This window comes from Mesocricetus auratus, unplaced genomic scaffold (genome assembly GCF_017639785.1).
Source record: "Mesocricetus auratus isolate SY011 unplaced genomic scaffold, BCM_Maur_2.0 Super-Scaffold_100014, whole genome shotgun sequence".
In the NCBI taxonomy this organism is placed as follows: domain Eukaryota; kingdom Metazoa; phylum Chordata; class Mammalia; order Rodentia; family Cricetidae; genus Mesocricetus; species Mesocricetus auratus.
In genome coordinates, this window is record NW_024429197.1 from 36,673,319 (window position 1) to 36,688,907 (window position 15,589).

Sequence of the window (15,589 nt, forward strand, 5' to 3'; positions counted from 1 at the left end):
TTAACCTTGTTAGGGGACTTATTTCCTTGAGCATTTAATCGCCCTGGAGTCTGGGGGACTAGCAAGAGACAGGTGGACTGCTACTGTGAACACATAGCAGATTCTTCCCAACACAGGGGAACAAAACAATAGAGTGCAGTTAGGAGTGGGGGTGGGCCTTCTGACAAGGGAGCCCAAGCTCAGAAACAGAAGCAAAACCCGGGAGCATGGGCACTGAGCAGGAGGGTGGTTGACGTGGTGAGTAAACAGGTGAATGAATGACTAAGAGTTTGCTACACAGCAATGTGCCTGCGGCAGCCATGTAGCTTCCCTTTCCCTCTGTGGAGGGGAAAGGGCCTTAAAAACGTCCTTTCATCTTTTCCCTTTACCTCAACTTTCCAACCTGTCAGATTCTATAAGTAGAGATTACTGTTTCCCCTATGATGATTCCCTCCCCCCCAAAAGACCCACACACCGAGCCCCAGGAGTCAACTATGCTTAAATAGAAACAAATTTGTCAGGCCCTGGCTGTAAGGAGGCTCTTAACAAGAGACATATGATGACGCTGGATGTTTCCCTATGGGAGCTAGAGTTTAGTTACAAAGAAGAAGTAGGTTGTGGTCATTGCCAGAAATGGGTAACTTGAAGTTGCAACACAAGGACTAGCTCTGTTTGTTGCTTAGTATCCTGATTCCCTAGTATCAAAAAGCCTAATTCCCCTGTCAATAAATGGAGAATACAGCTAAATGATGGGAAGAAACATGTGATATAATTCTTCTACTCTTGCCCCCCTTTGAATGTGGAATGGTTTTCATACTGTTATTTTAATTTTCTGTCTCGGGAAAGGTTTCCTATCTACTCACAGTAGCAGAATACCTGGCCCTCTGCTAGTGTTCCAGATTCCAGAGTGATTAATTACCCAAGAAAATATTTACCCTAACAGGAGCAGACTCAAACTTAAAATACAAAAATGAAAGTAAAAGAACCCTTTAAAAAGGTCAAATATGCACAAATTCAGCAATCCCACTAGAATTTTGAAACAGGGCTGGAGAGATGTCTCGGTGGTTAAGAGTTGTTCTTGCAAAGGACCTGGGTTCAGTTCCCAGCACGACAGCTCACAACCATCCATAACTCTATTTCCAATGGGTCTGATGGTATCTTCTCACCTCCACAGGAATCAGACACACACAGGGTATACAGACAAGAAAAGCACTTACATGCTCAAAATAAAATAGAGAGAAATACTTCCAAAGCACTAAATATTTGACAAAAGCATTTTCAAGCATTACATAAAATCAGCAGTTGAAAGTACTTATTACAGAGGACCATGGTTTGATTGCTATCAACTTTACCCATACTGGGCTTCTCACAAGTGCCTGTAATGCTAACTCAAGGAGATCCAATGCTCTCTTTTGGTCACTGTAGGCACCTGCATACATGTAGTGCACACACACACACACATACACATACACCACATACATGTAAGATCAAAACTAATTTTAAAATGGCATAAAATGTGCAATTGACTTATACATTTTAGGTAATATATTTCAAATTTGAGACATTTTTCAAAAATACAATGAGCATAAAACTTTTTGGAAGACTTTTATGCTTTCCTGAGTGCCTGTCATGTTTTGCAAACAAACAAACAAAAAACCCAAAAAACAAAAAAAACTAGACCACTAATATTTAATATTTATTTCTTCTTACCTAAGGTAAAGGTGACAGAGCAAGTATAAGCCATACCACAGTTAGTAAAATTACACCCAGTACCAAATCTGCCCATGTGCCAACTGAACATTTGGAATTTAGTCACCTTAAAACTGAAAGCTTTTTAGATGCATCTGTTGGAACTTGGCTCCACAAACTTTACATTTTGATTGGCTGTGATTTTTTTGCAAACCAACTTCTGCACCCATAGCTCAGGAAACAGACCAGAAGAGTGAATAGATTGCAAACTCCAGCGGATCAGGGAATTTGCTGTGAGACGGTATATCCTAGAAATATTCAGAAGCATCTCCCAGAAAGTCTCCCCATCATGAGCCTAAACACGAGCTGAACAAGGACAATAGACATGCCTACATGGATGAGAAAAATCCTATAAGGCCTCAACCCCACACAAGAACTACAGGCAACTAAATAATGCTGAGACTGGGAGACATAGTCTCTTGGGAAAAAGCACTCCGTTGGTTATCAAATACCAAATGGTCAGCACTGAAAACTTACATATAGGTAGCATTATCCAAGCTGAACGGGTTGTTTTATACTTTGTTTTGTATGTATATAGAGACAATGAATTTGAAAGAGAGCAAGGGGAGGTATATGGGATGATTTTGAGGACAAAAGAAAGGGGGAAATTATGTAATTATGTTAAATCTGAAAGAATAAAGGAAATAATATGTTTAAATGAAATATAAAAATTCTCCAAACCCAAGCAAGCATCATACTTATGAAGGGAGTACCTTCAAATTTTTAAGATCTGCACAACTTTATATAAATATGGAACAGTTGTTTAATTAATCCATAATTTACAGATAGATTCCTAAAAGTCATACTTTTATTAATTGATATAGAATCAGAAGTTTGGCAAATTTCTGAAGAGCCCCCAAAGTATTTTCTTTTATTCCATTTTATTTTTCACTGTCACTAAGGTTTCGGATTATCTGAGTGGCCCCTTTACAATGATACACTAGTGCATTTAAATGAACCCTTTGTTCTAACCTTTACCTGCCTTTTAATTGGTAAGAGATAGACATCACCTGATCAAAGATAATGAGAGAAGGAAGTCTTGTTGAAACAGAGAGACGCAATAACCTTTATTTCTGCTTCCTAAGTATCCTTGGAAATGACCAGGAAGTAAAGAGCAATTTGATTTAAATGTTGTAAAGTCATTCAGATAAAGGTTAAATACAACTTTCACTGCAGTACCTATTAGTCACATGAGCTTGTTATTATCTTTCTGCAGGAAGCATGAAAGTGATTTAAAGACCCACAGGGTAGATGACATCCAAACATACAATTTATTCCGGTTCCTAGATCCACACTGGTGGGTCCATACAGCAGCAACCCATCTTTATAAAAAGAGGTCTGGAGCAATGTCTAAGGTTCTAGTGTTTGTGAACTGAATGCTCTGTACATACACCCACATATACCTGCAATGTTGAAATCAAGCATGTGGAAAGCTCTAGTGTGAGCTCATCATTATCTTCTGTCCAGTAAATGTACTTTTCTCCTACTCAATGATGCTGGACAATATTGTAAATAACACATCAAGAATGGAAATAGTAATTACATTGTCTCTATAATTTGTTGATTGGGAAGTTGTAGCTCCTGAAGGTTAATTCACCAACTTCTCTCCACTAAAGACATAAATAAACAGAAGGCAGTTTGTGAGTGGTGGCACCAGCATGCAGGTCTAGAGCTCTGACTCACGATCTGACGCTCTTTCCCACTGCCTCTTGGGGTAAACAGTCTTGTATAAACAGGTCACCAGGAGGTTAGATTCTACAGACTAGGGGAGACAATGTCAGAGACAGTCTTGTGCCATGAAGGAGAAATTTCTGCCATCTGTCTAAAGAAAGAGTGCTTTTCAGATGTCTATATTCACTAATGGAGAAAATCATCGGACTTGTATTAAAAAAAAGGACAGCTGGAATTTTAATGCTTGGAGATTAATTATAGTTATCTGTGTGAACAGTGAGAATGATTATCAGAACACATAGTAACATTTTACACTTTATTGGGGTAAAGACAATACAGGTTCTTCCAATAAAGCAAAACTACATGAAAATAAGTAATATCTAAGTAATAAGAAAAGTAGGTTCAAGATGCACTACAAATTTCTAATAAAAACTGACTTAATGAAATCACTGCATCAAACACTCAAATGATTTATATTATGGTAAATGTTACATAAACCTGAACCTGCAATCACACAGGCTCTAGACACGTGAGTGAACTGATGCCTGTTTGCTACCTGTCTTTAGCCCTAAATTACCACTTTACCCATATTGCTTCATTTAATTTTCACAGAGTCCTAATGAGATACAAAGAGCATTTTTTCCAGTTTTGCAGAAGTGAGTGGAAAGAGAAAAAAAAGCTAGGTGGATTGGGATGCCCCAGACCTAGTGTTTAGAGAGAGATGGAGTTGAAACATGGGATGCTATGCCCTGTGATGCTCACCAGCTTGACTCCATGTAATTCTGATAAACAGGGCATGTAAGAGAAACAAGTCTGCTTTGTAGATTAACTTACCCCAGGATCTGTAGGCTGTGGGCAAAGCAAAGGCCAAACTTATCCAAAGAGCATTTATAGGTTTCAATGGTAAAATCCCAGTGGAGTGTCTTGGACAATTGGCAAGCAAGTGTTGGATATCATGGATTGCTTTTCTCTCCTCTCTGACCTCTCTTCAGGAGGCAAAATTAGATCTGGGGATGAGATGGAGGATTCCTGGATAAAGTGCTGATGTAATTATGGCACAAGTCAGCCACAAAGCACTCTCTGCTGCTCTATATTTTGACAAACTGTCTATGTGTATTAATTTTGGAGAGGAATAGAAAGGATGGCCAGGAAACATTTTGAAACAAAAGAGTTTTTGATGACACTGGAATTCTTCCCAGGCATTTGTTCAGAGTCCTATATTGGCTTTTTAGATGCAGAATCCTGAAATAGAGAAAGCATCTTCCTAGGTCTTGTTTCTCCTTTTGGCTCTCAAGTTTACTTGAGCAAGTGGATGAGATAACTTCAAAGTGGTCCTCTCCTTGCTTCACAGTGAGTGATACCACTGGCTTTATAAAATGTATTGACAGAGCAAATCAAAGCAATACAATTTCCTGTCAGGGATATGAACAATTCACTCTAGGTAGGTCTTCAAATAATTAGTTCATTTTAGTGTAATTTAGTTTGGCTCATTAAGATTTTACAATTACATGACAATAAATAAATGTTATTTTATTTTTCAGTATACTAAATGGTCACAGTGTGGATATTATAATCTATCTCCCCGGTGCAGGTGCATTTTAACTCTCAGATGGGCACATTCGACATGCGGAAAGGCTGTTTACTTATTTGTTTGCTTTTTGCTTGTTGAGACAGGGTCTTACTCTGTAGACTAAGCTGCCCTGAAACTCAATATGCAGCTAAGGCTGGCCTAGAACTACTGGTAATTCTCCCACCTCAGCCTCCCAAGATTTGGATTATAGACATGTGCTACCACACCCCACTCAGAAATACTTTAGAGATCATGGGATGTGTGGAGCCCAGTCCCACCTAATCTACAACACAGTTTCTGAACCTAAGGATTGGGGAACATCATTAAAGAGGGCCCTGAAAGATTGTCAGAACCAGTGGACCAGAAAATCTGCCGTGAAATTGTGTCTCCTAGAAGGACAGGAAAGATGCACCCATGAAATGGCCACCTAAACAAGACAAGTCCTAAATAATGATACTATCAAAACATGTGCTAAAACAAGAGGGAAAACATCCCAGAGCCTCACTGTAGACAAACTACTATAGACAATAATGACAGCTGAGAAAGGGAGAGTTAGCCTCTCCTGTGGATGAGGCCCTAGTTTGTTATCTAATGCTAACCCTGAAACCATATATGCATAAGCCACACCAAATGGACACAGTAGGTTGAAGTTTCATATATTGATGCATATAAAGAGACAATCAAATTGTGTGGGAGAGGAGCCATGAGGTGGGTTGAGGAAGGTCAGGGAAGGGTGTAAAGTGATGTAATCATATTTTCCTTTTAGAAATGTAATTAAAGAAAAGGAAAATCATTTTCTTTTCTACCAGTCAAGTCTTGGCTGTAACATACATGTTTGTGTATGCTAAGAGATTGAGTAAGGTAACTAAGCAGAAACATAATCCAGGTGAAATAGCACACAAATTGCTAAAGTGTCACATGCTTTAATGCAATAGATGTTTATCATGTTAAATAGACAAATACATTCTTAAAATTAAAATTCAAAATTCCTGAACAGAAGGCTATATGCCAAAAATTTCAGAATAAATAATGAGACTCAAACTAGCTGTTTAGACTCTAGCGGAATTAGCATGCAACAAAGATTCACTGTAAAATGTAAGATCAAAAGTCTTCAGTGCTAAAGCTCACGTGTGGCATGAGACATCATGTAATGTCAATTCTAATCCTATAAGCTTTACAGTCTTAGCAAAAAGTCTCTGACCTTCTGCAGGGAGGGGAGAAATTTGAATTCTGTAAACATCCTCTTAGAAACTGTTTCAAGCACTCCAAACAAAACTTTATCACTAGGGAAAATTCTAAACTATTTCAAATACATTTAACCCTCCACTGTTTCACTACTTTAGATTTCAAAACTAGAGCCACATATAAGTCCATAACGTGTCAGAATGTTAGCCCTATGATGTACTGAGTAGTGGAGAGATCATCATGTGTATCCTTACAATTTTTTGAAATTTAAGCTTTTTCCTCCCATGGGTCTCTCTTTGTCTGACAGATGTTTCCATCCTCTCCACTTTTCCTACACTGTCATTGCTGCTCATATGAGATGCATGTGGTCCTCATGTCACAAATTATCTAGGCATTTCTATACCTTTATCAAGCATAGCAACATAGATTTCCACTCATTTATCATTTTAACTGAGTCCAGGGTAGAGGCTGAAGTACTTGAAGATTATGCCACCTGGTTGAGACTCTCCCCAAGGCTGTTCCACTCATGTATTGTCTGCTCAAAATAGCACCAGGGTAAAATGGATCATTCTGGTTCTCCATCTCAAGAAATCCCCAGATGGCTCCTGACACACTGACCTTCCAGGAAATAAAGTGGGCAAGAAACTCTTCTTAAGACACATCATTTCTCCCTTTGTTTCCAGTCTGTATAATTTGCAATAAGTCTGAGCTGTATTCTAAGAAGTGAGTTGGGAAGAGGGGCCCCAGTGTCACAGGCATTCCCTTTCTCACAAGATCTAAAAAGCATTCATAGCATCCTTCAAAGAAAATGACACCCATGTTCTCAAAAGAGGTAACCTGAGAAGGCCAACAAATGACTTTAAATCTTTACATAGTGGTATTCAAGCATGTCTGTGCTAAAAAATTTATTACAAGTGACACATGTCCCCAAGTCCCAGGTCAGAAAATACAGAGACAGCTATGTGCAAAGTTTCACTCCTCGTAAGGTGTTTTCCAGAGGACAAGGGCTAGCACATTCTTCACCCTGCAAGTCTGACTTCCAAGTTCTTTGGGGAGATCCTATAAAGAGCTCAAACTGCTGAATCAATTGCTTGAATGCTGTAAATGTTACTGAAGTACAACATGTAGGTAATTAAAATTCTCATTACAGAAGATGTAAACACATTAATAACAAGATCACAGAAGATTGACAGGCATATCTTCTGTACATATGTTTCTCTTATTGGTTGATGAATAAAACACTGTGGCCAACAGGGAAGCAAGACAGGTGGGTCTAGGAGATGTGGAGGATTCTGGGAAGTACAGGTAGAGAGGAGTCATCATGTGAGCCTGGGAAAGAGAGGATGCAAGTGAGGCATTCTCCAGTAAGAAAAGACCACATGGAAATACATAGATTAATAGAAATGGGTTAATAATTAAGACAGAACTAGCCAATAAGAAGTCCTAGTCATCAGCCAACCATTTCATAATTAATTAATATAGCATCTTGTGTTTATTTGGAGCAATGCGAATGAGGGATCAGCCTGGCGGAAAGAACCATTCGGTAACAGAAAATGGCTCCATTCCCACTTCTGGACAGTTAATGATTGAGTTCCCTAGCATTCCTCAGCTACAGCACAAATTGTACTGTCTGGTGCATGAAGACTAGCCAAGTAAATAAGTATTGATTGCTCAGTGCTACAGAGAAGCATGGCTTTACAGCACTACAGGCTAGGTTGTGTGACTTGTGCCCAGTGGCTTAATGAAATGGTTCATATGTAAACATTTACCCTATAGTTAGGCACTATAATGAAACTGCAGCTTCACTATCATGGAGCACAAAGCAAGAAGCAAGACAGAGCTGTGCTGTTGGTGGAAAGGGACCACAGCTATTTAAGAGGTGAACACAATAAAGATGCTAGTAGGATACTTATTCCTGTATCCCTTCCCCCCAATACAAGGCTAAAGGAAACATGATCTGTGAATAAAAGCAGGGAACAGGGGCCATACTTATGCATTCTTTCATTAAAACTTAACTAACCTTTCTTGGGCTGTAGAGTGTTTGCCTTGTACACAAGAAGTCCTAGGTTAGATCCCAGGACTGCATGCAATGGGTATGGTTATACAATACCCTGGAAGCAGAGGTTGGAGGAGGAGAAATCCAAGGTCCTCCTTAGCTACAAAGCTATAGCTCAAGGCCAAGGTGGGCTACGTGAGACCCTGTCTCATGAAAGAAAGAAGAAAATGTCTGCCTTCCTTATAAATTCCTGGACTACAGAAAACGCTAGAATCTGTGCCCCCACTCATTTTAGCAGGGCTGACAGACAATGAAAAGAAAAAGCAACACTATAACAAAAAAGCAGTCTGTTGTGTGTGCTCAAGCAATGACAAGTGTCAAGAAGAGAAATAAAGCCCAAGAGGAGCTAGAAAGTTGGGAGTGTACAATTTTAGAAGGCAGGTGGGGTGTCAAGGCGTTTCAGGGTTGATTTTAAGGAGATGCCACAATGGAAGTAGGGAAGAACCATATCCACACCTGCAGCACTAATCTACAGGGCAGAAGAAAACCATGTGCAGAGACTCAGAGCTGGAAACCATGTTTGACTGATCCAGAGATAGGAAAGCTCAGCTGCTGAGAAAAGAAGCGGATGCGGCCATGGTCAGTGGAGGCCAGGCAGTGTAGACTGTATGAACCATGCTTAGTCTTTTCAAGTTTTTTCCTAAGAACCATGTAAATCTGGCATAATGTTGTAGCCTGACAGCGGGCTTACAGAAAGAAACACCACCAAACCTAGCTTGAAGAACTGAGAGATAATCAGGAGAGCTAATGAAAGAAGAAAACAAATGGGGTTCCACAGAGGAGACTTAGGCTTCATCAGTCAGGCAACAGCATAGGACCCTTCAAGCATAGGACCATCATCACTTCTTAACATGCTGTTCTTACAATAAGCACGTCAGAAGTCTAATATATTGAAGTCTTGGAAGCATGGAAAGGACAGGAGGACTCCATTTGTAGACTAAGAAAATGCTTGCTCTGATTAAAGAAAGAGACTCAAGCTCAGAGGCATGACTTTCCACCGGCATTTGATTCAAGCTTTAGACAAAGACAACTTCTGAAAAGACAGCAGTTTGTACATAAAGCATAGCACAAAGGCCTCCTGGTAAACTAGGATAGAGCTAATAGGTTTCCAGTCATACTTTCCTCCCATGTGTCTTGTCTAGGATTATTTGATGCCTGCTTACCATGGCCCTCCTTCCTTCCCCAGGCTTCTCCCCACCTCCCAGACACCTTGTTTGTTCTTTTTACAACGGCAAGATTTTTGTCCCTGCTCCTGCTATTCTCACTATTCTCTCTCTGTCTCTGTCTCTGTCTCTGTCTCTCTCTCTCTGTATCTCTCTCTGTATCTCTCTCTGTCTCTCTGTATCTCTCTCTGTCTCTCTCTCTGTCTCTCTCTCTCACACACACACACACACACACACACACACACACACACACACACACACTCCTCCTCTTCACTCCCTTCTCTCACAGATAACCCTGGCCATGTCCAGTGTTTCTCTTTCTCTCTGCCTTGGACTCTTGCAGATGTCTCTAGATATTTCCTCTCTTTCATACAAACTTTAATCATACCATGGAGTGGTCATGTCAGCAGTTTCTTAACTATGCCCTCTCACGCACAAGCACTTCACTATTTGTTTCTTTATTAATGCTTTCTTGGCCTGATAAAATAGGGCTCTTTTGGCTTATTCTTTTCCCAAAGAACTCCTATTCATGAAGACCCTATTTTAATGGCATCTATTCTCTACATGAATTCTAACACAGAAAATGGTTTCTGAGGATTCTCATGAGCAGCATACTTCCATGGCATTTTTCACACTCCACTGACTATTTACTGGTGTATAATATGTTCATGTTCTGGATACTAAATGAGTACTTTAGAAGTAAGATATCCTTCTAAGTTTGTGTCTTCTATACCCAGACTAGAACACTCAGTGAATATTCCTCTCCAATCAACAATCATGTTCAAACTTAGACATTTCTTAAATGTTTCCAATGTTACTAGGAAATAATCAAATTAAAATATCCTATAACAGATTCTGTGGATTCATTTTAGAATGTAGGGCTAAACTGCACTCTTCAGAAAGCATGTTAGAAGTTCAAAGAAATCCCTGGCAAATATTAAATTGTTTCCTTTTTACTCTCCATCTGTTCCAACTTTATCATTAGAGTACAAACCTTGACTTTGAGTATTTTCATATTTATGTATTAGACACGAATTACACATTTCATGAACATTGGTTAAAGTAAGTGTTCTGGCTATTGTTTGATCAACTTGACACAAGCTAGAGTCATTTGGGAAGAGAGAACTTAAACTGAGGAAATGTTCCCACCAGACTGGTCCATGGGCAAGCCTGTGGAACATGTGGGCAGTATGGCCCCTGGGCATGTGGTTCTGGGTAATGTAAGAAAACAGGCTGAGAAAGCTTCAGAGAGCAAGCCAGTAGGCAACACTATTCCATGGCCTCTGAATCAGCTCCTGCCTCCAGGTTCCTGACTTGACTTCCTTCAGTAATGAAGCATGCCTGAGAGTTGAAAGATGAAGTAAACTCATTATTGAATGATTAGATAATTATTCAAATTCTTTCCAGATTTGGGATTGTGTGAACATGATGACGATTTGGGTAGTGATGCTCATCATAGCAATAGTAACCTTAGCTAAGATGATGAGAGTCTTTCAATAGATACAAGATTTTCCCATAGTATCAATAACTAAAAGCACACTACTCTTCCTTGTAAGCATGGGCAGATAGGTGGTGGGGCCCATCAATACATTGCAATTCTAGGCATTTTAGGAGGTGGCCAGGATTCACACAAGACTAGCACCAGCACACTTCTGCCTGAAGGAGAACTGATGACTGAGTGAAGACACCAGCCAAGAAGAGAAGGTTGAAAAGTTAGACAGCATACAGCAAGTGCCAGGACAAAGTGAGCAGGTTTTATAGTCAGCTACTTTACACAGGAGCACTGTGCTTCAGAAACCGTTATCTCAGATCTGAGGCCAAATGAATAATACACTAACCTGAGAATGATACTGTCACAATCTGTATCCTGTGAGACTGAGCAGTCTCTCTCTCTCTCTCTCTCTCTCTCTCTCTCTCTCTCTCTCTCTCTCTCTCTCTCTCTCTCTCTCTCTCACACACACACACACACACACACAATCATCCAAAAATGATGCTGATATCTATCCATTTAGGGAGTCAAAATTCAAAAAACTGGAACTTTATGGTGAAGATCAGAATCAAATAGTGAATAATGAAACAAAAATACTTAGAATAAGAGAAGGAATTAAAAGCCTTTTATATGTATAACACATGGCTCTGAAAAGAATATAAATGAAGAACTTAAATAAGATAATGTGAACATTATGGTAAAGAATTTAAAATACAGTAGAAGAGGAGAAATACAGGTTGAAGGAGAACTGTTTTTCTTTTCTTCAGAGCTACTTATATATATTCATTTATATGTTGAGTAAATAAAAACAACATGTAAAGAACACTTAATAATCCTCCCATTCAAGCACTTTATTATAAGACTTTTCTAAATACCCAGTGAGGGGGGAAACAGGATATATACTACATAAAAATTAAAACAATTGAGTCAGAGGAGTATTTTTCAATATCTGTACTATGAAATGGTAAAAGTTCTCTACTAAGGGAGGTTATTGGAATTTTTCTCTTCAGTCTTAAAAATAGGCCAGATGTCCATATGTCAAAGATGGAACACTATGGTTCTGCCCAAGGGTAAAAAGAAGCAGTAAGATAATTATTCAAATTTCTTCCAGATTTGGGATTGTGTAAACATGATGATTAACAATGTCAAGACATTGAATATCTACTTTTCTTCGGATATTGTCAGAATTAGACAAATGTGGAGTAAATCTGTAGTTAGCCCAACTGCACAACTCAGATCTCCAAAGCCAGAGCTTCATGTCCATCAAATCAAAGTAAGAATCTACAAATAACTTAAAACAGACAAATGTTCTGGGGGTTAGGATGGGAGCTGCACCCTCTGCATTGTTTAGCTTCATCATGAAAATTACTCTAATTTTGTTGCTGCAATCAAAACAATCGAGCCCTCTTGAAAGAAGCCTACTGTCTGCTATAAGATAATAACATGTTTTTGGAGACTTCTGAGTGTGTATCTTAAGATTTCTAACTTAAGTACCTGGTCTGGAAAATTCCAGTCACTGATCAGGAATGGCTAGCTACAAGGCTACGCAAGGCTAAGGTGCACATGCTTGTGCCTCCTCACGTAACTATTTCATATAATGAGAAAATGAAGCAGCATGGGGCTTTTAAAATTGCGGGGAGGTCATTCAGATATGTGAGACATGCCTAATTTCCAAGAAGGGGTTTTCCTTGCCTATTTCATCACAATAAACTTTGAAATGTCAGGCATCTTACAACGAATACAACAGAAGAAATAAGCATCCATGAAGATTTAGTCAGGAGCTGAAACCAAGTTGGGAATCAACTTCACTAAGAGACATGAAGGAGGAGAATGTGAACTGGGAGGAAAGGATGTGAACTGGAGTCACAGTCATACCTAGAGGTGTCTTGGAGTCTGATGATTAATCACTTCTTTATACCTATATTGTACTACATTATGCCAATGACTTGTTTCTTTTGGGAGCAATTGTGAGAATTTTTGTTTTACCTCATCCAAAAGATCATTTTGTTAGCATAAGTAACCTCACATATCATTAAATTGTTCTTTTTGCAACTTGCTGCAAGAAAATTTGTATAATGCATGAGTAAAACCGGCTCTTTAATCGTTCTAAAAAACTTCATTCTTTTGAAAAGACAAAAACCTCTAGTATTTATAGCTCTATGCTTCTATCCTATCAAGATTCTATTCTAAGAAGCAAGAAAGGTCACATCATTATACTCAAGAAACAAAACTCCATGTTAATGAAAATATTGCAAGAATTTTAAGAAAATTTTCCAGTCTTTGAAAACCATCAACCAAAGACTAAAAGTCCTTCCAATCAAAACAACAATTTAATAATCCTTTGACTAGTAAGACATATGTACCTATTAATTAATTGGATATTTTCCTATATATGCCCTTTTAATGAGAAGTACACACGTACTTATATTCCTGTATTTTGTTACACCACTTAGCTTATTAGATGTGAAGTCACATGTGTCGGGGGAGGGGCAAAGAATGAAAGAGAGAAGACTTCAAAAGAGCACATACTTTTACATGAACAACCTCATTCCACAAATGCTAGCACCATGGTTAGGTTTTTGAAAACTTAATCATGTGTGCTCTGCCAGTAACAGAGTGCAATGAAATAACAGCATGGGATTCATCAAAATGACCAAACAGTTCTGCAATAAAGCATCCCACTACAGAGTCTGAAACAAGAATAACTGTGTCGTATTTAACTGGGTGAAGTATATGTTGGCCAAACCTTAGCTGTTCATCAAAGTGAGCCACATCCTTCTATGGCTATGATTAATCAACACACCGTATACAGAACCAGCACACACACTCTCAGGCAAGGAGGAAAAACTGAGTGGATATTAATTTCCAAGCATTTAGAAGCCTCAGCTTATTATATTAGTTGGTACTCTAGCATGCAGACACAAAATCGCCATGGGGATTACCTTAAAAACCACTTCCTGCTTTTATTGCCACAGTCCTTATTAAAAAAGAGTGAGGCACAAATACCAATATGAAAGGTTACCTTAATTTGAAAGAACATATTCTTTCAAAGAAACCTGAAGTGGCCCGGGTTTTACAGGTCACAGTGACTTAATATTGGGGGTGCTTTTCCTGGCATTTCCTCCCCGTACTGGTTTAAGGAGGCTATCCTAGTGTTTTTACAGCCTGTCTAAGACTATGTGCCAGAGGTGAAGGGCTCCGTTCAATTTTCACAGAGAGTTATTAAATTCTTATACATGACATGCTATATACATATAAATATATATATAGCATGTCATGTATATCTAAACATATATATTAGATTAAACAATTTGGAATCATAAATAAAAGTGATTATCAGTGCGGCTTTGTAAGTGGGAACTTAGTTTCCCTACTCTTGAGTAGTGTAAAGATAAAAGTTGGTAATTAAAAAGGTTATACCCCATAGTCATGACAAAACAACCCATTAAGTTAGGCTTTTACGTCTTAAGGAATAGATTAGAATTGAGATGAAAGTATCTCTATTCTTGTACCAAAAATATATTACTAAAAATAATCTACCATAGAACAGAGACAGAGCAAAAATCTTACTTTTAAAAAAACTCCCTTGTTTCTCCATTTGCCAACATATATTTTTATAAGCAGTAATTTCAAAGGGTCTCTACAGCCAGAGGCTCATTTTATCTGGAAACAGCAGGTAGCACCATGATACTTAAGCACACTGTACGTCTATGTACTCTTTGCAGACCTGCTGTCTCCCTTCAACTCACAATTGTGGTATGGATTCAAAACAAAACGCAGATGTTCCATTTTAAACCTTTCTAAATCACTGGTGAGAACCCAAAAGTGTGCCAAGCATAGGGGATGCCTTTAAGTCCCCTCTTACCATGTATGAGCCACAGTGAATCGACGTCGCTGCCGGATGCTTTTGTTCACCAGTAACTTTCTGAAAAAGCAAGGTGAATTCCTTGGCGAACTGCGTGGAGAAATTTTGGGAGATGTAGGTCTGTTTCCTGGTAGCTTTGGAAGCTCAAGTTCCAAGTGCATCTGCTCCTTGAAAGTCTTTATGCAAACCTCGGATTCAGAAGCAGTAAGTTCCTTGGAAGAATTTTTCGCTGTCATGTCTTGTACAGAGCGCTGCTAGCTTTCACCATCCAAGAGAACAAACTCCAACATAGCAAAGACACTGCTGCAGGTTAAAGGGCTGGCGAGTCCCAACACTCTTCCCAGGCTAATTTGGGAAGCAGTGGTTCCAGTCCTGGCGCTGTTCAGAACAAGAGCAGCGTACTGGGAGAATGGCAAGTCAGCCTGTCACAAGGAGCTTTATCAGGCTGCCTGTGCCTCTGAAAATGCGCCAAAGTGCTTCCTCTGTCACTAGCCTCCTTGTGGATGAGGTTTGTCTGCAAGTTACACACTGAGACTCGCAGAACTCATTCAGCTGAATACATCAACCCATGAAATATTCATGAGCTCTTGATAAATCCTTCACATGCATTTTTTTTTTAAAGAAAACCTTATCAAAGAAGCTGCATTAACCCAGACAGTAAGCAAAGCCTGGCCACCCAGTCACTTTTGTCTGTACAAAGGGCGGAACCAGAGTCCATCCAGCTTGTGCTGTTGAAAGTCTTCATTCAGAATTATCTTGCTCGGCAATGCACACAACAGTGACTCCGCCTATCAAATGCTATTGGCCCGGGATTTAAACAACTGAGCTGTCTCCCCCCTTAAAAATACCCTACACTGCTCAG

General features: G+C 39.2%; 1 protein-coding gene across 2 annotated transcripts in view; it reads right to left on the minus strand.

Moving 5' to 3' along the window:
* Positions 1 to 15,589, minus strand: part of Pde4b (phosphodiesterase 4B) — a 538,982-nt gene that overhangs the window by 368,068 nt on the left and 155,325 nt on the right. The window contains exon 1 of one of the 2 annotated variants that reach the window (XM_021228452.2): positions 14,728 to 15,443. The exons of the other annotated variant lie outside the window; for it this stretch is intronic. Within the exon in view, the coding sequence (XP_021084111.2) occupies positions 14,728 to 14,963 (236 nt within the window). The 5' untranslated portion in view covers positions 14,964 to 15,443. Of the gene's footprint in view, positions 1 to 14,727; positions 15,444 to 15,589 lie in introns of those variants that run through there. 2 annotated transcript variants of the gene reach the window in all.